Here is a 23,461-nt window from a genome sequence, read left to right as displayed (position 1 = left end):
CCACCCGAGGTGGCTTCTCAAAAATATTTCCAACTTAACTGTTTAAATATTCACTTCAGGGGACACGTTCCAATCGCGATGCTGAAGCCTCGAGCAGTATTTAGAGAAGCCGTTGAAAATTCTTCTTTCTGGGGTTTTACGTGCCAAAACCAGTTCTGATTATGAGGCACGCTGTAGTGGAGGGCTCCGGATTAATTTTGACCACCTGGGGTTCTTTAACGTGCGCTACAACGCAAGCACACGGGCGTTCTTGCATTTCGCCTTCATCGAAATGCGGCCGCAGCGCTCGGGATTCGATCCCGCGACCTTGTGCTCAGCAGCGCAATGCCTTAAAAATCTTGCGCTGTTGCAATAAGAGTTCTGTCTGCTTTAGAGATATCTATGAGCCGCCGTTATCGTACGGGTGTTACGCCGTGATTTATTATTTCATTACGCAGAACACAGGTAGCGTTCACTAGCATTATACTGCCGGTCAGTATTTAGGGCTGTATAAGTTATCTATTCGACGAGAAACGTTACATACGGACACCGTGACGCAAAACGCCGGGGAGTTAGTCCTTGAAAGCTTCGCTTTAAAAATGGATAATAATTTTTGTGCGCAATGCATCGCTCGCAGGGTACAGTTATAGGGGAATGTGCTTAACCCCGGGACAGCAATTTCACCTAGTGAATCCGAGAACCGCTTCTTTCGAAATGGCAGGCTTCGCTGGTAAAGCAAATTTCAGATTCTTTTACACCAACGTTGAGAAACTGTATAAACCTCATTCATGTTACAAGATACATAACTGAAAACGCTAACGGCCAGCGAGAGTTTTCTCTGCACGTCATATGCGGGCGTGCCTGTTGCCAAGTTGCCACACATTAGGTGTGTCGAAACCGTGACAGGGAACGCGCAGTCAAAAAAAAAATAATAATGTTGTGCGAGGGTGAAAAAGAGATTGCGGCAATACTTTATAGACCCAGCGCATCGCTGCCTGGGAGCACCGAGATCGAAGTAATTCCGAGCGCCCACGTCGTGCACTCTGTTTCACAATACTATGTGTTCTGTGCTCGGCAGTGCAGAAATCTCGAGGCTGCCGCAAGGCTAACTCGTGATCAATAGCTCGATACTTTTTGTCTGGCGGCACCGGGTTTTCGTGTAAGCGTTGCTCGTGGAGAAATATGTTGCGCAAAAAAAAAAAAAGAGAGTGTTGGTTTGATGGCAGGTCGTTGCTATCCGTCTTTCATGTTTTTGAAGTAGCGAATTGCCGTCGAGCGCTCAATTGCGCCGAGGACTTGTATTAGGAATGACGCTTCCTTCCTTGGTTTTATACGCTTTTGTTAGCGGATTACCGTGAATCGACGATACATAGTAGAAGCCCTTACACCAGTAACAAAACGACTAGCGCCAGTTTTCGCGAAACACTTCTTATGCTAAGACTGCTCTTAGATACAAGTGCCAGCTAATCGAGGTGTTGTACACATGTTGGCGAAGGTTGCCAGGTTAAGACAAACATGAGTTACGAACGAAAAGCTCGGCGAATTCTGTCCCTTACTTCCACAGAAAAAGCGCGAATATGGTAGCCTTTTATACGTTATGCCGCATTGCGAAGGAGTCGCACGCGTGCTTGGTCGAAATTTTGCTACATATTCATGAACAAGAACAATCATCGTGGCGTAAGCTATCCTATCTGAAACTTTTTCATTCCTTCCACTCGCCATGCGTTTAGAGAGAGTAACACCATCAACATCGTCTGAGCAGTATGTGTTGAAACATGCAATGAAGTACAGGCTACGCCAACTTCAACAACAATGAACAATGTTGACAGACTCGAAAGCATCATTGCAAAACCTTTGCATGAAAGGCACTAGATCAAGCAATTACATTGTGGTCCACGACTAGCATACCTTCGCCACTTCACATATGACGCTGGAGATCTGATAGCATTTCAGCTGCTTCGAAGACATTACGGCATAATAGGCCAGATAAGGCAGCCCCCCCAGAGGCCGTGATCACATAAGATTTACAGAAGTGTTTTTCACTAAAAGTGAGACTGTAGCTTTGGCGAAGTGCCATGTACTCAAAGAATGGAATAGAAGATGGTCTTCCCCTTCAGGCAATTACAGTGTTTTGTTCAACATCGGCCCGGAACTTCAGCTACCACCATGCCTACCATGGCGTCTGGAGACCCTCTATTACCGGCTTCGACTAAACGTTGCATACACGAAGTAATTTTGTTCGCAATGGTAAGACTACAAGTCCATGTTGTAGCAACTGGGGCGCCGTAGAGTCTCTATAGCACATCTTTCTTGAGCGTCCATCTTACAGAGACGAGCGACATCGGTATAAAATGAACATGTGAAAGCTCGACCAAGGCCCCACAACATTGTACGGATGCTGGGTCACTGGCCTTGCCCATGAAAACAGCGCAAAGCCGTGGACTTCTTGTTCTTATATATTGAATATTTGAATATTTATATATTGAAATATTTGAATATTTATATATTGAAAACGTATGATACGCCGCTACGGCTGAAATCACACATGCATTTTCAAGCAAGACAGAAAACAGCGCTTCACAGAAGCTGTAATTAGGCTCACTTAAATTTCCTCAGCATGAATAAGTATGGTTGTAATGACATACTCTTCAGCAAAATGGTAGGTTAGTTGCCTAAAACGAAGAAAAAAAGCTCTCGATCTCTGCTAGATAAGTTATATGGTCACCGCTTATCGGAGGAGAAATTGCCCCGGACAGTCCTTCGTACAGGCGGCTCTACACGCGTTCCTCCTGTTCTTGAAGACATACGGGCTTTGTGACAGACTTCTAAGTTGTCGCACGCCTTGTATTTTCTTTATGCATGCATTCTTTCCCTTTTAATAAGGGTATTAATTAAATTCGAAATGCTGTTGGCCACCAGACCTTTCCATGATGATCGTGCACCACTAATGCGTAAAGCTTCAAAACCCAAGTAATTAGACCACCCCGAACTCTTCGCAATGTTTTATTGCCAAATTAAAAGAAATAAAAATACGTAGTTGGGAACAGCACTCATATCGTCACGTTGACGTGAAGGTGAAGAAACAGGCAGAAGTGAAAACTGTGAGCAACGAAAACTGTTTATTGGACCAACCGACGCACAGAAAAACAAGTGACACTCAATGCACGACAGCGCCGAGCGCAGTCGGCGATCGTCGAAATCTCATTCTGTGGGTCAAGAGCGTCGGCTTTTATACATGATTCGGCAAAGGTTTCCGCGTAATCACTGGTGCTCGCATACCTTCAAGAAAGTATAACACTACTCGAGTCACGCATACAATTTGGTTACACAAAATTAGGCGAGAACACGGATAACAGGTAGAATCAACGATAGCATTCGAGTAAGTTCCAAATCATGCAGGCACGCCTTGCGCTGAGAGATAACATTAAATTGTTGGCAGGTGAAGTGCGGTCCCCGAAAAAAAGGATAAACAATTAAGTACATGCGTCAATTTACATGACGTCAGGTTTTATAGGCACCGCGTGCGCACGAATGTGGAAGTACAAAGATTGCAGATCAACGAAATTAATCTCCCAACCACATCTGTGGAAACGCGTGTAATTTATACAACGTACACGCTGAACAAATTAAAGCATTGCAGGAGTAACAAATAAATTACACCACGACCGCACAAAGAGCGATGGAACGAAAAATCTTAGGACTAACGTTAAGAGACAGGAAGAGAGCGGTGTGGATCAGAGAACAAACGGGGATAGCCGATATTCTAGTTGACATTAAGCGGAAGAAATGGAGCTGGGCAGGCCATGTAATGCGTAGGATGGATAACCGGTGGACCATTAGGGTTACAGAATGGATACCAAGAGAAGGGAAGCGCAGTCGAGGTCGGCAGAAAACCAGATGGGATGATGAAGTTAGGAAATTTGCAGGCGCAAGTTGGAATACGCTAGCGCAAGACAGGGGTAATTGGAGATCGCAGGGAGAGGCCTTCGTCCTGCAGTGGACATAAAATATAGTCTGATGATGCTGATGATGATGATGATGATGATGACTCGACGGCTAACAAATGTGGAACATTAAAAAACATTAAATTCTGGTATTTTACGTGCAAAAACCGCGATATATGATTATGAGGCACGCCGTAGTGGGGTGCATCATAACTGTAACCTACACCCAATGCACTGTACATGGGTATTTTTGCATTTCGCCCCCATCGAAATGCGGCCGCCGTGGCCGGGATTCGATCCCGCAACCTCGGGCTTAGCAGCGCAACACCACAGCCACTTCGCCACCACGGTGGACAAATGTTTAACATTAGAATATCAGGGTAAAAAATATACATCTTGTTGTTGTCGTTTATTTATGTGCCAGATCAGAAATAGCAAACCTTCAGCTGGCTTTCAAAGCTGAGACGTTTTGTAAGTCTGGTGAGAATGGACACGACATCACTCAGTGATAACCGGGTCATTTCGTTGACGTGTGCAGACAAAACTGCACTGTCCACACATGGACAACATATAACCATTTAAAGAAAAAGGAGTGCTGAATGCCGACTGGGTTGCCTGGGTCATCATAACATATTACAGTAATGAATTCAGCGAACTTTATTCGACCACTTATTTACATTCGTTGGATTCATTGCTTGCAACTTAGGCCGCTGGGGCTCCGGCGCTTCGAAACGACTTTTCTGAGGAGGTTATGGCTGGGCGTTCCTTTTATGCTTCTTTATGGCTTTTGGCAATGGGAGGATAGTTCCGCTTGCTTTTCTTGCTAGTGCGAAGAAACTGTGTTCCGCCCCATCTCTGAATGCCATTTATTCGACGAGGCTTTCATTGCAAGCCTAAGCCCCTTACCACATCAATCGTTCATGGAACAAAAAGCCTAGTTACACTGGCCCTTTAGGCTGCATGCATCCAATAAAACAAACAGAGCGCTGCGTGGTTGTTGTAGAGATAACTGCACAACAACCTCTGAATGTATGGAGAACACTCGATATAGTGTTCGAGAGTGTGTGTCTTTCCTCATGTGAGTCATTTGCAGCATCGTAGGTACGCAAATATTGTCTCACCTTTTTTCTGTAATTGAAGTGCTATCGCGACCACCTAATCACATTACGTAGCCTCTATTTCTCGGACACCCAAAAATAAATCTTTTGATTATAGAATAGTTAAATGCAGCCAGTTCAAAACGTGCGTAGAGTTGAGTGCGTCTTCCGGCATGTTGAGTGGATTTCCGTGTTACACTGCGAAATTCAGAGCTCACTATATAGAGGACTACGGCGGATGTAGAATAAATTCGACAACCTTTGTTTTTTTTTTCTTTTTTGTGTGCACCTAAATATAAGCAAACGAGCATGATTGCATTGCGCTCCAATCGTAATGCGGCCTTAGCGGCCGGGTATCCAACCCGGGACCTTGTGCTCACCAGTCAAAGGTGATATAAATTATGGTTTTTGTCGCGTTCCAGTACGAGGCCGTAACTGTCAACAGTTATCTAACAAAAAAGAAAGAAAGGAAAAAGTAGGAAAAGAGAAATGAATGCGAGCGACAAAATTATAGTGCTCCTCCCATAAGGCCTCCTTCTTCTTTCCGCAATGGCAAATAGCAAACCAGTTGTGCTACTGACAAACGTCTCCTCTTTCCCTTTCCTCAACCGTTTCCCACCGTAACGGTTGTGTCAACCCAACATGAATCAGGGAAACGTTAAACTGGAACAACTTTAGCCGCTTGACGCCTCCTACAATTCTTGACGCCCAGGTAGATCTGCTGTTTCGCGAAGTTATTGTTAACAGAATGGCCCTGAACTGAATGACTGAAGGTCCATGAGGAAGGAGGAAGGAAGAAAGAAAGAAAGAAAGAAAGAGAAAGAAAGAAAGAAAGAAGAAAGAAAGAAAGGCAGGGAGGTTAACCAGAATAACGTCCCGTTGGCTACCCTACAATGGGGGAATGGGAAATGGGAACACAAAGATGACAGGGAGAGAGAGGAGGGAAGGAAAGAATGAAATTAGCGGTGAATTCGCCGACGCGTGTGGTATTGGACTATTAGTAAAATACGTTCACACAAGCCCGTCGTAAGTCCATACTCGCCAAATAATATGGGCGGACCAGTGACACGCTCTGATTGCACATTCTACGGGACCACCTACTTTAACAGGGCACTATTGTTGAGGAAGGTGTAAGAACCAGAAAAAAAAATAACACAGAAAAATGATACTGTACATGCGTGCGATACAGCGCGCGACAATTCTAGCTCAAAGTCTGTCACTCAATCTACATGTCCAGTGGTCCTCAAGAAGTGCAAGATCACGTTTAATGCCTTCTGTTCAGTCATCTTGAGTGCTCTTTAACCTCTTACCCCAGCACAGGATAGGCAGCTGGTCTACACACTGGCTAACCTCCCTGTCCTCTTCTATTTGTTGGAGAAATGCCCGTCGTCAAATATGTTTAATGAATGCATCATGGCGCTATGGCCATACAGGCGCACGCATACTCAAGCGTCAGCAAGCCACACATACCAGTGAGAACTCGTGTCATTAGGCCACGTGCCACCTAGAATAGACCAGAAAAATAAACAGCATTGACATAAAATGCTTCATAGACAAGAATTTCTCACATTTTTAAAGTTTAATGGCAGGATGCAAGAAATGCTATACCAGTCATGTAAAACTAGCGGTGAAACTGGCAAAGAAAGAAAAATTGTCAATTGATAGGGTCTCAGGTTCCAAGTCGACACCCGAGTTGTCGAAGACGCCGTACTAGAAGAGTGCTGTTTATTTTTTACTACATGGTAACTGGTAATAAAATATTCATGTACAGGTTACAAGTGTCTTACGGTCATGGTGGAAAGCGTGATGAAATTGAAGACACAGCATCATACTCAGTAACAGAACGCCCATTGTGTAAAGGAACCGCCGCGTTTAGCTATTGCGTATCAAGGCTGACACGATGGTGCCGCGTCCGTGTGTTCATGTGCCTCCCATTGCCATCTTCTGTATGCGTGACACCAGTATTCCGAGGCGGCGTTTAGAGCGGAATACCTTCGTTTTGTTTGTGCCACCTGTAGAGTGAGAAAATTCAGATGACGAATGCACGGCCTTCATTGTCACCTCCTTCGCACTTGTCCTTGAAACGCTTTCAAAGAACTTGCTCTTCCTCTTCAAAACCACAGTCTCTCTCTCTTCTTGGAAAGCGTGCGGCGTTCATTGCCTTGACATGGGATGCCCGATGTTGACCCGAAGCTACCGAGGTGGCGATAAATTTAGCGCGTGTTTTATTCATTGGTTTTAAGCATAAATTGCCTTAAGCGCATCAACGACCTCGAAAGTTAATCCTGTGAGCGTTTTGTAATGCTCACAGCAGTGGAATTCAATTCCGCAGGCCTCTGGCTTGAATCCATGCATGGTTGCGATGAGAGTGGTTCTTTAGTATTTAATACGTCATGTGACAACCTGCATTGCGCCTGACCGAGTAATATGGGTATGAACCTCGCGAAGTATGTCTGGTACTACAAAAAATTAAAGAAACAGCACAGAATATTCATGTGCAGGCTGTAGCTCCGCGCACTCATATCACCGCCAAGCCAACAGGCCAGTTTCCTCTAGACGTATATACATGAAGTACCTGCCTGAGCAAACGGGAGTCACTTCCTTTTGCAAACGCAGAATGTCCAGCGAGTAAATATTATCACAAGGCAGAGATCGCACCGCTGCAAGGCAGTCCTCAAGGTCAGAGGGTGGTCTCCACTCACTCTGGCATCACGGAGTAACGCCCGAATGCATCATGTATCACCGGTCTGACTACTGCGCTTCTTTCGCGAACTCTTCCTGCAAGCTCGGAATAAATCTTCTGCTGGGCCACTAGTAATTGAATCGCATTGACTAATCTCATCACGTCAGCGCTTCCCGTAAAGGGCAGGAAAATGCCGCCTCCATAACGTGACCGCCTGCTCATGTACAGGCGGAGTAGAACGGCGACTAGCTAAAAAAAACTCGTCGTGCATCGCGTTTCAACTGTTCTCGCTTCGGGTGCTCGACCTTGGAAGGCTTGACGTAGGTGAAGTGAGACCCGACCTTGGCTCGGCGAGATATCACGGACACTTCGCTTAGCCATTTGGAGACGAAATGACAAAGACATAGAGAGAGAGGCACATACGAAACAATTATTCGTGAGGCGGCATCAATGGGCCACGATTTATATCAGCGCCGGTCGAGTCGGTTTCGTCCAACGCGGTTCTGGCTGAACGAGACGGTTTCGACACATGTGGTCGGTGGCCGACTTCATCGCTTGCTCCCATGCAGGAAAACTAATGAAGAAAGCAAGTTCGCCTTCCTTGTCCTTGAAAAAAAGACCCGAGATTTTGCGCGAAATCAACCCAAGGACGTTTTAAAGGAAGTAAACGAAGCAAAGGGGGCGTTTCCACGCATTTCTTGCCCAACGTGTGTTAATGCAAATATTGTCCGAACGTGAGCTTGACCTGACCGGTACATGCTAATTGAGGAAGCATAGAAATATCGTGCTTGCCAGCCTTCTTTTACAACTCTGCTCCCCCGTATGGTAATGTCACTTCGTTTGTGAGTCCGATAAATCTATGAACACGAAGAAGCGCCAAGTTACGTGCCGGAAAGCATTAAACGTTATCACGGACATTGTAAGCGAGGTCATATTACAGCAGTAATTCATAAACAAGTCCGTTGTCGTCAAAAGGTATAACTGAAGTGAACTTGCTTAGCAACAATATGTGGGGTTCCACGCTAGAATAAGTAGATCGTCAATGAAAAAATGCAACAAGTATTATGGCCTTGCCATTCGTTGCTGAGATACCATGCAATTGTGCCTCTCAGCTTTTATCGCATTATAAATCGCGCGCTCTCTCTCTTTCTTAGATATTCTGGCTAGTAGCTAACAGCAGGGTGGTATCTTCTACCCTGAATATGTACATCTTCCTCTTCGCGTGAAAAAAAAAAATTCCGAGGCAATAAGAAACGATTAAGTACGAGTAATAGCATACCACTTAATTTGCGATTCAGCCGAGTAAAGCATCATTGGTTATGAAACAGACTGAGCCTGGCAAGGTCGGGAGGAGTGCAATAGTTGTGTTCTTGTTACCATACTTCTGCATTCGCTCTTGTGCAGAGAGCATTTTATTCCAAGACTTGAAAGGTGTTACATAAGCGCACGGCAGTCTATTTGGCGCCAGATACAGGGTGTACAGCTGTGAGGGCACCCCTCGTTTTAATGCGATTAGAATTCTTAGCCCAACTTTAGCCAAATGTGGCTATCCATCTGGCGCCTTTACACAGCTTTTTAATGAAAAAAAAAGTATATCCTTCAAAATTTATCCGGTGCTGGGCAGAGTCGAACCCTCGTCACAAGGGTTTCTCAAGTACAGCAGCTCAACACTTCAGCGCTGCGCCATGAATGTCCACGAGCTGCGCGGGATTAATCCTCAGCATTATCACGCACCGGTGCGCCACCAGTGCAATCTCGAAGGCCACGAAAAAGGACGAGGGCTTCGCGGGCGCGCCGTTAGATGGTGCAACATGGCCAGAGCCCGGCTGCATTACATGGCTCATACATGACGTGTTTCGGCGGTGGCAATACCACGTGTCACAACAATGCTTGAATGCTGGTCGCATTACGTCGACAGTCATCGGAATTTTTCAGAAATGTTTTGATAGCCCTTTCTTTTACAGGAAGTACTGAAACAAAATCTTGTTCTGTTTGTTCTTGCTTTTTTGAACAGGTGGCGGTTGACCCGTTATTTACGGCATGAAACCCGAACTTCTCGAGACTGCAAGTGATAATTAATTGTACCAACTATAAATCTCCACTTCCTTTCGAAGCACGCGATGAATGAAGCGTCGTTTCGAACGTGAAATGAGAGCCCACATACGTCACAGAAATCGGATGTGCTGGCCACTTGGCATAACACAACATTAACTAGTTCGCCCACGGCGTGATTGACATCTAAGCCCCTTCAGCACTCCATGAGATAAGAAGGGGGACAAGGTTTGAGGGACCCCTGCATAGCCAGAAACGTTGCAGCAAAGGAGCAAGCTTGACCCTCGTCGAACGAAGAGACCTTCAGAAAAAAATGTGGTTGATCCCTCTTATATAGGAATCGGTATAGAACACGAAAGTGAAACGTGTCTTCACAGAAGTAGTGTAATGTTTATTGCACATTGATATATAATGTCTATTGGTGTTTTGTGGCTAAAGCGCCCTTAGGCGTTGATGCACCCACGCTGACGCCTGGTGGCACGTCTCCTCCATCACGACTACCAACGTCGATGACCATGAGCAACCGTCGTGCATATGGAAGCTGCACACGCTAGCACAACGCGAAAGACGAAGCACGTAACTGACACACTAATACAACGCGCAAGACAAAGCACGTAACTGAATCGTCACCGAGTCAAATCAGCGCGTACAGCGCGTCGTAATTGCAGCCTCCGCGATCAACTTCAGAAACATTTTCAGAGCTAATTGCGGAGGCCACGCTCCGCTGTGCTGAGTACGGTGAACGCCACCTAAGTGGCGTTGGTAGTGCTTCTTGATGCCAGCGTCCCTTCGAATGCTGGCATCGAGGCGTCGTAGTGCTGAGACCACCGAAGCGTTCACTGTCGGTGCGCGTTAGTGTCATAATGCAGTACTTCTCTTTTTCGTAGGCGGCGGCACCGCCCCGAGCAAGAGCGCGGGTACACGGAGGAGTGTTAGATATATAAGGCGCGTCTGTGTAGCTGTCTGCAAATGCGTTTGTGGCGCAATGGGTTAAACGCTCGGCGATCTATCGTCGCGGACCGAGAGGTCGTGGGTTCGATTTCCAAATTTTGCATGTTTGTGGAACTTTTTCTTCTGGTTTCTTTCTTTGTATTATGTTCTATGACGTATTTCCGTGACGGAAATACGTCAGTGAAGTCTTGGTGGACCCCGGCATAAAACACTTTCGTGTTAAAACTTGTCAATTTCGCTGAAGGCGAAGCATTCAAATCGAGCGCAAGGTTTGGTGTTCAACTGAAGGTGTCTGCTGTGATGAAGAGCACTGCCAGCACTGTTGCAGATGTGGCACGTCAATGGTGAATGAGATTAGAACGAAAGACGAAGGAAAACCACCGGCAAAGCACAAAGAAAGTTTACATGCATTTTGCGCGTCGCTCACCATCTGTTCCGATCAGGTCAGTGTATGCACCGCGATGTGGCATGCGCACAGCTGCTCGGAAGCAATGCTAATGTCACCGTGACCCCGTCCTTTGCCAGGACTGTAGTCACTGTTAATTAAATTACTAAGGGTAACAGCGACATGGAGCAGTAATTGGAGATGCCCAAACTTGTTTCGGAGCCTTAGCTTTTATTCACTTGTCATTCAGGATTTTTGCAATAATATTTTTGAAAAGTTATTGTACCAGCACCGAAAGCCAGAACGCTGCCCTCGCTCCGGCAGAGCCGAATGAGCCGAGCGTGGTGGTGCATCCAAACGGCTTCGTCACTTTTGCAGACAAACGCACTGCGCATCTCTGGAGACGTTCCAACCAACCCTACCCGCGCGGGTCGCGCAAGCGTGTCGATATCCTGACAGCACGACGGCGGCGCCAACCGCGCAGACTCGCCTCGAGCGTCCGTGTAATATTAAAGAATGATGGAGCAGTCGATTTGGCGGCAGCGTGAGGGCATTTTGCTGCGACATGGTCATTTTGTGGCGTTCATGCACTGCACCCGGCTGAGAGTCGCGCTCGAGCAGTTTGTGATACCACGGGACCGCCGCTGACAGTTTCCGTATCATATCTAGCTTTTATTATTGCTTCGAGTCACATGCCGCGCTGCAGTATATGTTAACGTGGTGAAGTCGTTGAATTAAAAGTTGATGTAATTAAACATTTTCTATATGAATTGAGATTTAACAGCGCAATTACGAGTTCGCAACTGCAAAAAAATTGCATTAGAAAGATAGACGAAAAACCACGAGACAGACTTTTCGTGTCAGCACTCTTAAACGATAATAAATTTTTTTTAATTATGGGGTTTTACATGCCAAAGCCACAAACTGATAATGAGGCACGCCGCAGTGTGGGGGATCCGGAATAATTCGGACCACCTGGGGTTCTTTATCGTGCACCTAAATCTTAGTACATGGGTGTCTTTGCGTTTCGCCGCCATCGAAATGCGGCCGCCGTGGCCGGGATTTGATCCCGCAACATCGTGCTTAGCAGCCCAACAACATAGCCGCTAAGGACACTAACATTAGACAGCTGATTGCTGTGAAGGTGATTTTGTACTTACGAAAGTTCGTCCTCATGATCAATAGCGAATGTTTATCTGAACTGCGGATGAAGGCTGCTCACAGATATCTGTACTCACCCCTGCCTTGCGTCGGCTGACTTCATCCCATAATTGCAGAAGGATGTTCCACATCCGCCGTCAAGGCCGTGAGGTGTGGCGCTGGCTCACGCTCCCTGGGTTAGTTCTAGGAGATAAACATAAATACCCCGGAAAGTGGACGGAAAAACGACGCCGGGTTAGCTCTTTGGTAAGAGTATCGCACGCGTAATTCGAAGACGAAGATTCGTATCCCACCTGCGGCTAGTTGTTTTTTCCATCCGCCTTCCTTTCCAGTCATTTATAATTTCTTTAATTCAAATAACAACTGCAGATAATTGCCCTGTGCTGTCCTTGGTGTAATTGTTTGCTGGCTTCTTATGATATAACTAATAAAAATAGGGCTCCTCGGTTTCATTTCTGCTCGTTTATATATATATATATATATATATATATATATATATATATATATATATATATATATTTGATGAGAACGGCGTATTTAGTCCTGTAACAAAAGCATATCGCTGTCTCTTTTTTACTTAAGATTTCTTTTGGCATAAATTTGCGTTAAGTCGTTAGGACAGTCGTCCTCGAATCTCCTTTAGCATTTAATTGCACTGTTAGCTCTCTCCAGTATTTCCAGATTTGTATTTCACTTGCTGCGGCTCAGCACTGTTAGTGACTGCCAGATGTCTTATCAAACACAATTATAGACATGCATGCTCCTTATTTGTGTTTTGAAGAACTTTAGTAGATACACAGACCAGCGATTACGCTAAGAGATAAGCTGATCGCCAGCTAGCGGCAACCGAGTTTGCTGTTAACTTCTGTTCTTTTCAATGCTCACTGATCAATTTTTACAGCGAAGCTGTTAAGGGCTCAGTCTTCGATGGTCACGTCCGGATGTAGAAAAAAACTCTCATTGGCCGTTTGCTGTATGTGTGAGTGAAATCGCGCGAGGGACGCTCACTTTCATGGGGAGCAAACGCCCGGCGGAGAGCAAACGCCACTTCTATCGCGCGAAAGGTCGTGGGGGGACGGGAGGAAGGGAGTGGAGGCAACGTTTATATGCGGCACCAAATGCGTATGTTGCGACCGGGCGCAAGGGGAACTGGCGACTCAATCTCCCACGCGAAAGGAGGACAGCGGGTAAAGTTATCAAGGGGCGTTAACAGAGGGAAGGCAGTGCGGGAGGGAGGGGTCGCGGCTTCTGCTCTGAGAGCAACTTGTACTTTGCGCGCCGCTGGGTGCACCGTATCTTGAAGGCGATCTGCAACACGGCTCCTACCTTTGTATGCGCTGTGCTTTCGCCGCTCAGTTTCCGTTGAAGCGATAGACCGCATGAACCTTCGCTCGCTGCTGCCGGCGCGCTTGCTCACGCCAGCGTTTTGACAGCGCTTGTGTGTGGTCATCGAGTGTGATCTATATTCGTGTTTGCTTATGCGCGCTGACACCATGCTTGTTAATTCAGTTAGTAAGCCAATTGGTCCAAGTTTATGCCGCCGATAAAAGCACTATCCTTACTCCGTATAGCTCTCTACTAGTATATTTGCTATCGCAATTGATGCTTCGTCTTTCGAGCGAAACTGCGATTTTTTTTTATTTCTTACCTTTTTATCAACTGTAAAGCAATCTTATTTTTTACATGGAAGTAAATTTGAGCAGGCGGTGGTGTATTGCTTTCAATCTCTCCAGTTAGGCCTGGTTTAAAACGATTTTGACAATTTTGTACAAAGTACTGAGTCGTTAGATTAGGTCCTTCTGAAAATTAATTGACACATCTAAGCGCTCCACGTAAAGCGTGTAATGTATTATAATGTTTTAAATAGGTACATCGCTACCGATCACAACACGCCAAGCGGCTGAATTTTGTGCCCAAATGACGCGATTTGGCCATAACACGCCACTGGGCCAGCTATCCGATTGGCTGCCCAGGGCGCGTCATCGATAATTTTCCCAACATTATGGTGAACAAATGTTGTTCGTAATAGTTTAGATGTTAGTTAATTTGTTTATATAAAAAGAAACTAACAGAAAGAGGATGCACAAGGACATGCATCACTACACTAAAAGCACTTCCGGCCCACAGCTAGTGTCGTCTGCTTGTGTTAAAACGTGCTCCGTGTTGACGAGAGCTGTGCGGTCAGTGTTGGTCTTGTACTTTCTTTTCGCAAGCACCATGGTTCGCCCTTGCGTTGTGGGCTGCAAACGTAGCGATCAGCGACATGTCAAGCTGCGACATCGTGCCCCGCTGCAGGGCAGCAGACGAGCGGAGTGGCTGCAGCGCATAGGACTGACGGTATGCAAACGGCGCCAGCATCTACGCGTTTGCGACCGTCACTTCACGTCGAAGGATTGCCACAATAGAATTTAGCTTGTCCGGTATTCAGGTGGACGCAAGCGTAAGTGTACTGGCCGTTTTACCACGTTTTACGTGATGAACGGAGGGGCAAACGTGAACTGCTTGCACGGTGCAGCCACCTGGCGGCACAAAGCTCAACCAAACACAGATCTAGTATAGCAGTAACCAAGTTTTTTCTACTTTGCTGCTGGCTCAAATTTTTGGCAGGAGCGTAATCTTGAACGCGTTGTCTTTTCATATGTTTCAAATGTTTTACACTTGGTTACAAGAATATTATATCTGTATTTGGCTGTTTAAGCTCTGTGACACCAGATGGCTGGACCGTGCATGCCGATCAGGCCGCTCACGTACGTCTACGAAGCTCCTTCATCACAGCGGTATGAAGGGGCTTTAGTTTACGCCTCTGGCTATCCGTCAAAACACCCAGCTCGCCTGTGGTTACCGGAATACCGGACACGCTCGGCGCTGCGACAGAACACTCGCAACGCACACTGCTTGATCGCTCTCGTTGGGGATCGACGACCGGCGGCTAGCGGAGAGGTTGGAGAGCCTTCGCGCGCTGGCTCCAAGACAACCGGAAGTAGACGACAACGTACGTCACAACATGACGTAGAGCCAGCGAAGGCGGAGCTTAGCCCCAATCACTCGGCGAACGAGTTGAGGAGGAAATGCATGGCTAGGGAGGAGGGCAACTTGTAATCTTCCGTAGCTCTCTTAATATGAGACGCTTCTCTTAAATTGTGACGCGAATGTTTTACTGTAGCTGTACCCTACACGTCTACAAAATTTGTACGAATCGTTTCAGGGACACTTTAAGCCTATCTACCATACCTATAACATTGTTTTAGTTAATCTACCGGCCCAATGATGCAATATTCTGGTTTCTTGTTTTTGCGTCTTTACTTTTGCACATTCTTTTTTCCTCATTTGAATAACTACATAACGTACACGTCCCCCCCCCCCCCCCCCCCCCTTGTCACCCGATTCTCAGTCGACCCACCTTTGTGGGTACGTGCCAAAGCAGAGAAGCATCATCATCATCGAAGACGAAGAAAAGAATACATGGAGTCTCACTTCGACAGCGTCCAAGTTCCAGTTACGCCAGGAACAAATAACGCAGAACAACTGCGGGAAGGACGTGCAATGGAAATGAGCCGCGGCGACTACCAGCAGCTCGTCGACCTGTTGCTGAGCGCTCCGGTGCCAACTACGACAAGACTTCAAGTGAGCGACCTTCGGCGGGTCCTGGGCTGCTGCCGTACCGGAGACTTGCTCAGAGAGTACGTGGAGAGTTCCGACGCCGAAGGCAGGGACTCACTGACCTTGCGGGAATGTCGGGAAGCTTACCACGCCGGCAAGTACCTCGAATCGAGGCCCTGGATGCTGCACGTCCTGCGATTCTCGACCATACTCGTCGTGGGAAAACGCAGCCGCCATGCCGCGATTTTGAAGCGGGTTGAGAGTCTCTCGTTGGATGCGGAGGTGGCGGAACGCAGTGATCCGTTGATCAGAGTGAAGATGTGCTCTAATGCATGTGGCGTTGTCGCACACTTTCCCATCTTCATCTTGATCGTCTCGCTGGTTCAGGTGCGTTGGATGCCTGCAGAGAACTCATTATAAAGGCATCAGTAAACTTTTTAACTTCGTCCCTAATTAGCCTAAAGCTCAATCTTCAGATGATATTGGGTTTACCACTGCCTCAGGACCTAGTGGAAGATAGCCGATACCCCGGTGACTTGAACTGACTTGTATCGATGTAAGGGCAAAACAGATTTACGCTCACCCTGCGAAATTTCTGCACGGAAACAACAGTTTCGGAAGCACTGCACTTGATCAATCACTGTACGCCCCGGGAATGGGCTATTGTAATTTGAGCGTATTGGAACAGGAATTATTCATAATTGTTAAGCAGTACGTGTTAATTCACGAACAAAGTAGCACTATGTTGAGGTATGAACGCGATGTGTCTCTTAAATTCGATAAGTTTTCGCGAAGGTGAGATTTTGCCTCGGAACGATAATCTGTTTACTTTTGCTTCACGAGATACTAGCTGCATGGCTTCAGAACGGCGCAACAAGGAAGACGAAAAGACGAAATATCACACGAACACAAGCGCCGAGCCATGCATCTGTACCAACTCGCCCAATTGTCAGTGCTACTCAACAGACACTAGATGCCTTAGATGCTCTACTATAGCACTCAGCACGCGGCATTAGTCTGTGTTGGCAAGTTGTATGATTGAGCAAGCCGACATTATTGAAAATATGAAGTCGCAGTCTTTTTTTTTTGTGTGGCTGATTTACTCCGAACGAAAGAGAGAGAGAGATCGTTTTTCAAAGAAAATCTTTTTTTTTCTTTTTTTTTCTTTTTTATGCAGGTGGCCACGTTTAGCTATCACTGCGCAGTGCCTTCATGCTCCGAATTCACGAAGGCTCACCAGCTCTGCCAACTACCCTGCAACAGCTCCCTCATCTTCAACCCGCGCAAGCGACGCGAGTTGTGGCGGTTCCTGACTTATTCGCTCGTGCACGACGGTTTCCTGCACCTCGGCAGCAATGTGCTGCTCCAGATTGCATTCGCCTTCCCACTGGAAGTAGTACATTCGTGGTGGCCAGTTATGCTTGTCTACGTCGGCGGGCTACTGTGCGGTCCGCTAGCGCAGTCGCTGCTAAACCCCGACGCATATATTGCGGGCTCATCGAGCGGTGTCTACTCCCTTCAGACGGCACACTTGGCGCACATCCTGACCAACATCCGCGACATGGAACTGGTTGGGCTCAGAATATCCATGTTGCTTCTCGTGTATTTGAACGACCTGTATTCGATTGTACGGGGCCCCCAGAACCACCATGGACAGGTGTTGAGCTACGCTGGTCATTATGGTGGCGCGCTGGCTGGTTTGGTGATAGGGCTTCCGGTGCTGAACTCTGCGCGACACAGGCGCCCCTGTTTTTGACATCTATGTATGTTTCTGTGCTGGTTGACTTATTGCGTATTTAATAAAATTCCCATCCCTACTTCAGTAAGGACTTCGTCTGTACCAGCCTGGTTACATTTCTCTCGCCAAGGCAGGCAAGAGTTTGTCACGTGGTGTGTACTTCACCCCAACATTCAACTCGCTGAAGATGAAATTTATCGACACATCATAACATAACGTTGTTGCAAATCACTTCTAACAACACCCCACATATCTCATCAAATGGCTTATGCCAGATTTCGCAACATTTATAAAAATATTAGACGACCTCTAGCTCAGTTCAGAATTCTCACTCATACATTTTGGGCCCAAGCTGCAAGCATTCGCGATAGTTTGAAAGCTGTGGTCACCATGCTGGTCGTCCAATTGATATGTTCTTTTGCTTAGATGTTTGATTTTATTGGGAAATACAGACTTTACTGTAGCTCCGTGTTCTTATAACTGCATCCGTTTTTTAACAGTGGAGCTGTATATGCCGAGCGTAATAAGTCGTAGGCAGAAATCTGTGGGCCGATCCTGGAGGTCGTGCAGAAAGGGTCCAAGCGCAATGGCATATACTCCTGTGAACTAGCGGAGCTGAGCCTGGCTAAGTCTAGCTAAGCATGGTTCGCACTACTTAAGCTTAGTCAGTCATTGATAGCCAATCGATAGCTAATAATCGATAATCGATCAATAAATTCCGGAAAAATCTGGGGATAACTTGGCAGTGCTTAGCCTAGCCCAAGTACGTGGTCAATACTTTGCGATAGCCAACTGATAGCAAATAAATAGCTAATCAATAATCGATCAATAATCAATAAATTCCGGGAAATGTTTGGGATGACTTGGTAAGGTGGTAGTGCTTAGCCTAGCCCGAAAACCAGGACTAGCTAGGTGCCCGTCAGCTCCACTGTCTCTGGCGTTAATATTTTCTAAGTGATTCTGTCTTGTTAATTCACGTTGCTGACACAAAATTGTGGACATATGCCATGACCACTGCTAGGCAATATAGGTTCATGGAAAGTAGTTGGGTAAAGCTAATTTATTTACAATCGACTCGTTGATGTCTGCCATTGATTTATAGGAGATTGAGGAGGGAGGGGGGAGGTGATGCTAGACTCGCCGGCTATGCCTATTTAATACGTGACGCTGGCTCTCTATTCATATTAAGCGTTCTGGATTTTTCTGAATTTCCGCTGCGCATGTCATGACAAGATGAACCAAATAATAAAAAAAATATTGCGGCAGAACCGATCGCACGATGACTGCAGACGGCAACACGTTATCATTGAATCAATATAACGAACCAACGTATTGCCACCGTCTAAACGAGTTGTATACGAGGAGTGTACTGCAGCGAGGCTCCTCTTTCGCGCTTCCCTAAGAACACTCGGCGCCATCTAGCGCCGCTGTCGCGAAGCCTGCGCGTGGCCTCCGAAATGCGCGGCTCGCTTGGGCCTACGAATGCTTAGAAACGCGCCAGCCAATGAATTCATGGTGCAGCTCGATAAAGCGTTGGCGTGAAAGATTTGCATTGAAAACCAGTTCACACCCAGTACATTTGTGGCGCAGCCTCCTATTGCGTCGGGTTGCAGTCCACGAGGAACGTTTGTGACGTCGGTTCGTTTGCCTCAACATAGAGAAATTTGAGATCTTTTTTTTTTTATCGTTGTAGAGCGGCAAATTTCCAGTGGTGCATGCCTATAGCTACCCAAGTTGGCGTCAAAGATGTTCAATGAAGAGTGGCACAGACCGAGTGGGCACAAACACAGTGCTCCAAATCAGCGTCAAAGAGTTTTTTCGATCAGCGGCGCCTACCCAGTCCCGCATCTACAGTGAACCATGTTCGCGTAAAAGAGGTTCGTTGAATATCGGCACATGCGTACACGTTGCCACATGCTGAGTGACCCAAGTTGGTCCGACGGTTGGTTTCAAAGCGAGTTCTCTCAGCACAGCAGCCCGATACGCTGCCGCTTCATTCATCAACAAGAAGTTTGTTCATACCTGCAGCCATGTTGGCACTAAGGTGCTCACTATTGCCATGCAAGCTCTATACCTTCACAACCAATCGACAGTTGAACAAGCTATTCCTAAAACTCAAGATTTCAGTGGTGCATTCAATAAAGCATCTATGGTTACCATCCAGTTAGCTAAAGTTAGCTAAAGGGCCGAGAGGTAGCTGGTAGAGGGGGAACCGGAGATCGTGCACGTTAATAGTTTAACAAAAACGGATGCTTTCAGAAACTTTGCTGCTACTTCAAATGAAACAGAACTACTGGGCTTTCTGCAATGGTTTCTAACGCACTGAGAACAGTGTTGTAGCAACCCGTTAGAAAGAAATTAGCACCGATGAAAAAAAAATGTTGTTTTGGAAAGTTCTAAGTCACAGTTCTTTTCGCTTTAATGTATGCAGAACTTCAGAAGCGTCATACGCAGATGTCCAAAAGATAGCATCGTGGCACCTAGCACATCCCATCACCTAGCACATCTCGGCACCCTTAATAAGTTGATCAATACATGTGATCAACAAAGTGAACGGCAGCGGCACCATGCGCACTGCGCACCATAGCAACGACTGTTGTTACGTGCTCTGGCCTTCAGCAGGATCGCGCGAAAAAAATTATGAAACATTCATGAGTTCATATCTTTTTGGCGGGAAGCAAAATACGAGAAACAAAGGCGTTCTTCGTGCTTTCCGTGACGCCCTCAATAGAGGATATCTGCATATACCGTCAAATTGAGAAAGCCAAGGTGCGCCTGGCACCAGCACCTTTTCCGTCGACTCCCTGAAGCGCACTTTTTTGCCAAGGGCTTGTAACGCGCGTATCGGTCGACTGCGCTCGCTCGCCGCATTAACTGTTGTTTTTCAGGAAAAAAAGGTTTCTTTAGCTCAACGTCACAAACATGGGAAGTGGCATGGCAGCTGCCAGAAAGCAGAAGATATGGCTGGAAGAGATTCCGTTCTGGACCGATATCTACAGGAAACTGCAGCGCGGCGACAAGGTTTATGCAGTGGAGCTAATGGCGTTCCTCAAACCCATGTCAAAGTGCCCAGCCAGTGTTCTCGAGGAGCTCAACGAGCTCGTGAACGAAGACGAAAAGAGCTGGCTCACACTCGAGCAGTTCCTCCTCATCGCAACCTCTGGTCGCCCATCTACCGTCAGGCAAAGGCAATTCCACAGGGTCGTCACGGCAGCCGCCAACGTATACGCCGGAAGGTTGCAGCGTGCGAGGGCGGTGCGGATGGCCATAGTGGACTACCCGCTCTTTTTGCTCCAGGTAATGCTCATAACGCTGTAAACTATGATGGAAAGGGCGGGAGGTCTGAGACTCAGCAAACGCGACAGAGATACAGTGCTCGCTCACATCATAACGGTTCATTGGAAAGGCCACAAGGGGGCGGCTATTCGTGCCTCATAATTATCAACACTTTGGTTTCCAGCTCCAAACTAGATTCTTCGAGTCTTCCATACCAGCCTTAGAAAAAAGAAATCCGAAGGCACCTAAGCATTTCTTAGGAGTTGTGAATGCGAAAGCATTAATGTCCAATTGCCCGCGAGTTATGAACTCGCTGGGAAGCGAACGCGTTGAGATGATTGGCGCGTTTTGATTTGGCCTTACCGAGGCGTAGTTAGATTCAAGGAGGTAAATCTTCTTGGTTAGAACACGGGGGAGAGCTTGTGCGGACAATGAAAGCGCGGATAACACAAGCAACCAGAGAACAGCGTCTGCACGCGGCGTCGCGTTGCCGTATCTGCTACGATCGAGGCGCGCTGGTGACGTGGCGTCGCGTTGATGCCCTCTCCCGTCACGCAACACCTGCCGCACCAATTCGAATAAAGGTTTCTTCTTGCACGCAACGCTGCGGCATGTAGCAACGTCCGAAGCTGACAAAAGGTACGCATCCGGAATAAAGTTCTTTTCCTTGTCAATTGGATTAGTGGTGTCAACAATTGGTGGACAGCTGCCCTCCTGCAGCTTGCCGACATAATCCTTATGACGCAAGCGCATTAAAGGAAAATATTGTGTAGCTCGATCTACGTGTCCGGCAAGGCTGACATGCTCTGAACTCGATCGCCAGAGTACCAAAAGTAGCTCAGAGTGGTTTTCGTGCTATTTTCATGCTACCCAGCTATTTTCGTGTGTTACTTAGTTAATAGTGACGTCTTATTCTGAAGATAAACAAATGGAAACTCATTTCATATGAATACTTAGGTGTTATAAAGCACGAAAGCTTTAGACGCACTTGTTCTATCGTTCACTGCTGCTCTGGAACTTTAAATACAGGGTTTAATTTGCTTGCCTAGAGCATTCAAACTCCCGCTGACACTAAAGCTGTCCATTGAGACTAAGAGATGGGCTTCTCACATTCACACCCTGCTCAATTGCGACAGGGCAATTTTCCATTGTGACCATGAGTAAATGCGTTAATTGCTACGGTGTGGTTCCCGAAAAAGACGTCATAATTCGAGTAGTCCATATATACAACAGAATAAAATGAACAGGCCCGAGCGTATACTGGCCATAAAGACGGGTAAAGAAGCAGAATACGAGGATGCGATAGCAAGAAGATGAGGCGTACTTTCTTTAAGACTTGTACTTAGGCAGTTTACCCTTTAGGGATCGCAGTGAACGCAAGATTTCGGCCAGAAGTTACTGACCCAAAGTTTCCGTTATAGTTCTAGCTTTAAGTGGCTTACGAACCAAAGCACTCAAGCTGTCGGTGCCTTTTTTTTTTTTCAGGTCCTGTTCTTCGTCCTCATCTCGGTGACGCAGGTCGTCACGTACTTGCAGTACTTGCACTGGTGCTGTCCGAGCAGCGCCAGGGAAGTCGAAGACTACCTTCGCTTCAGCGACAAGCTCGTCCTAGCGGTAGAACGCAAGCGCGAGTTCTGGCGCAACGTATCGTTCGTGCTCGTCAGCTTCAACGGTCTGTCGCTGGTGGCGAGCGTAGCGGTCCAGATGCTGGTTTGCCTCCCCGTCAGCTTTTTGCACAGCCCCTGGAAGATACCGTTCATCTACCTGGCCGGAGCCTTCACCGCTGCTCAACTCAACGTCATCTGCGGCTATTGCTTCACCGTGGGTGCCTCAGCGGCTCTCTACTCAGTACTTTGGGCGCACATGGTCGACGTCCTAGTCAACCGCTCCCAGTTCGGCAGCGTGGCTGGACGCGTCATCGTGGTCCTGCTCTTCACTGCTGCCGACGCGGTTCAGACGTACTACCTGAATCCCCTGCCGAGTATAGGCACTCTGCCTCACCTTATCGGTGTTGTCATTGGCTGCACAATGGGCATCGTGATCCTGCGCAAGAACCGAGGCCAGAAATGGGAGAAGTGGGTTTATTTCATACTCAGATACCTTCACTGGGGAGTGATTCTATTTTCACTTGAGCAGGCCACAATGGGATCGACGTATTAGGACGTTTGTAAGGACAGATTGCCAGTGGTGCAAAAAAATGAAGAAATATAATAAAAATAAGCTCGTAAACTAGTACTGACTATAAGTGCACAACGTTTGAGTAGTGTGCGGTGAAATGTTGGTACTCAAACAGTGGCTCACTTGCCACCAAGGGCTAAGTCAGTCACAAAGCGTGAAGTGTCGGTAGGATTTTGTTAGATGCTGAAAAGCCTGTCGTCATTTCAATAGACTACGTCGTCGAGAGCAGTTCAATGCGGCCAGAGATCTCGACAGGGATGCGAATCTAGCACCACCCACCCTTTCGGCGAGCAGCAATGACTGTTTTCTAGGAGTATAATCCTCATGTTCCCCGTTCCCATTGTCCTGCGCAGTCTCGCACATTTTGCGTGAGACGTTACAGAATGCTTAATAAAATTTATTTGGTTAATATTGAAA

At 46.9% G+C, this 23,461-nt stretch overlaps 2 protein-coding genes across 2 annotated transcripts in view; both read left to right on the top strand.

Moving 5' to 3' along the window:
* Positions 1–17,618, top strand: part of LOC119445025 (protein rhomboid) — an 86,804-nt gene extending 69,186 nt beyond the window's left edge. The window contains exon 2 of the mRNA XM_049663895.1: positions 17,030–17,618. Within this exon, the coding sequence (XP_049519852.1) occupies positions 17,030–17,608 (579 nt within the window). The 3' untranslated portion in view covers positions 17,609–17,618. The remainder of the gene's footprint in view (positions 1–17,029) is intronic.
* Positions 17,619–20,512: 2,894 nt separating this feature from the next.
* Positions 20,513–23,026, top strand: LOC119445024 (uncharacterized). The gene is made up of 2 exons (XM_037709354.1): positions 20,513–20,887; positions 22,352–23,026. The coding sequence occupies exons 1-2, from the start codon at positions 20,513–20,515 to the stop codon at positions 23,024–23,026; spliced, it is 1,050 nt and encodes a 349-aa protein (XP_037565282.1).
* The last annotated feature ends 435 nt before the right edge of the window (positions 23,027–23,461 follow it).

The sequence above is a fragment of the Dermacentor silvarum genome, chromosome 3, assembly GCF_013339745.2.
Source record: "Dermacentor silvarum isolate Dsil-2018 chromosome 3, BIME_Dsil_1.4, whole genome shotgun sequence".
In the NCBI taxonomy this organism is placed as follows: Eukaryota; Metazoa; Arthropoda; class Arachnida; order Ixodida; family Ixodidae; genus Dermacentor; species Dermacentor silvarum.
Note: the sequence above shows the minus strand (reverse complement) of the source record. Positions and strands in the feature narration are given on the sequence as shown.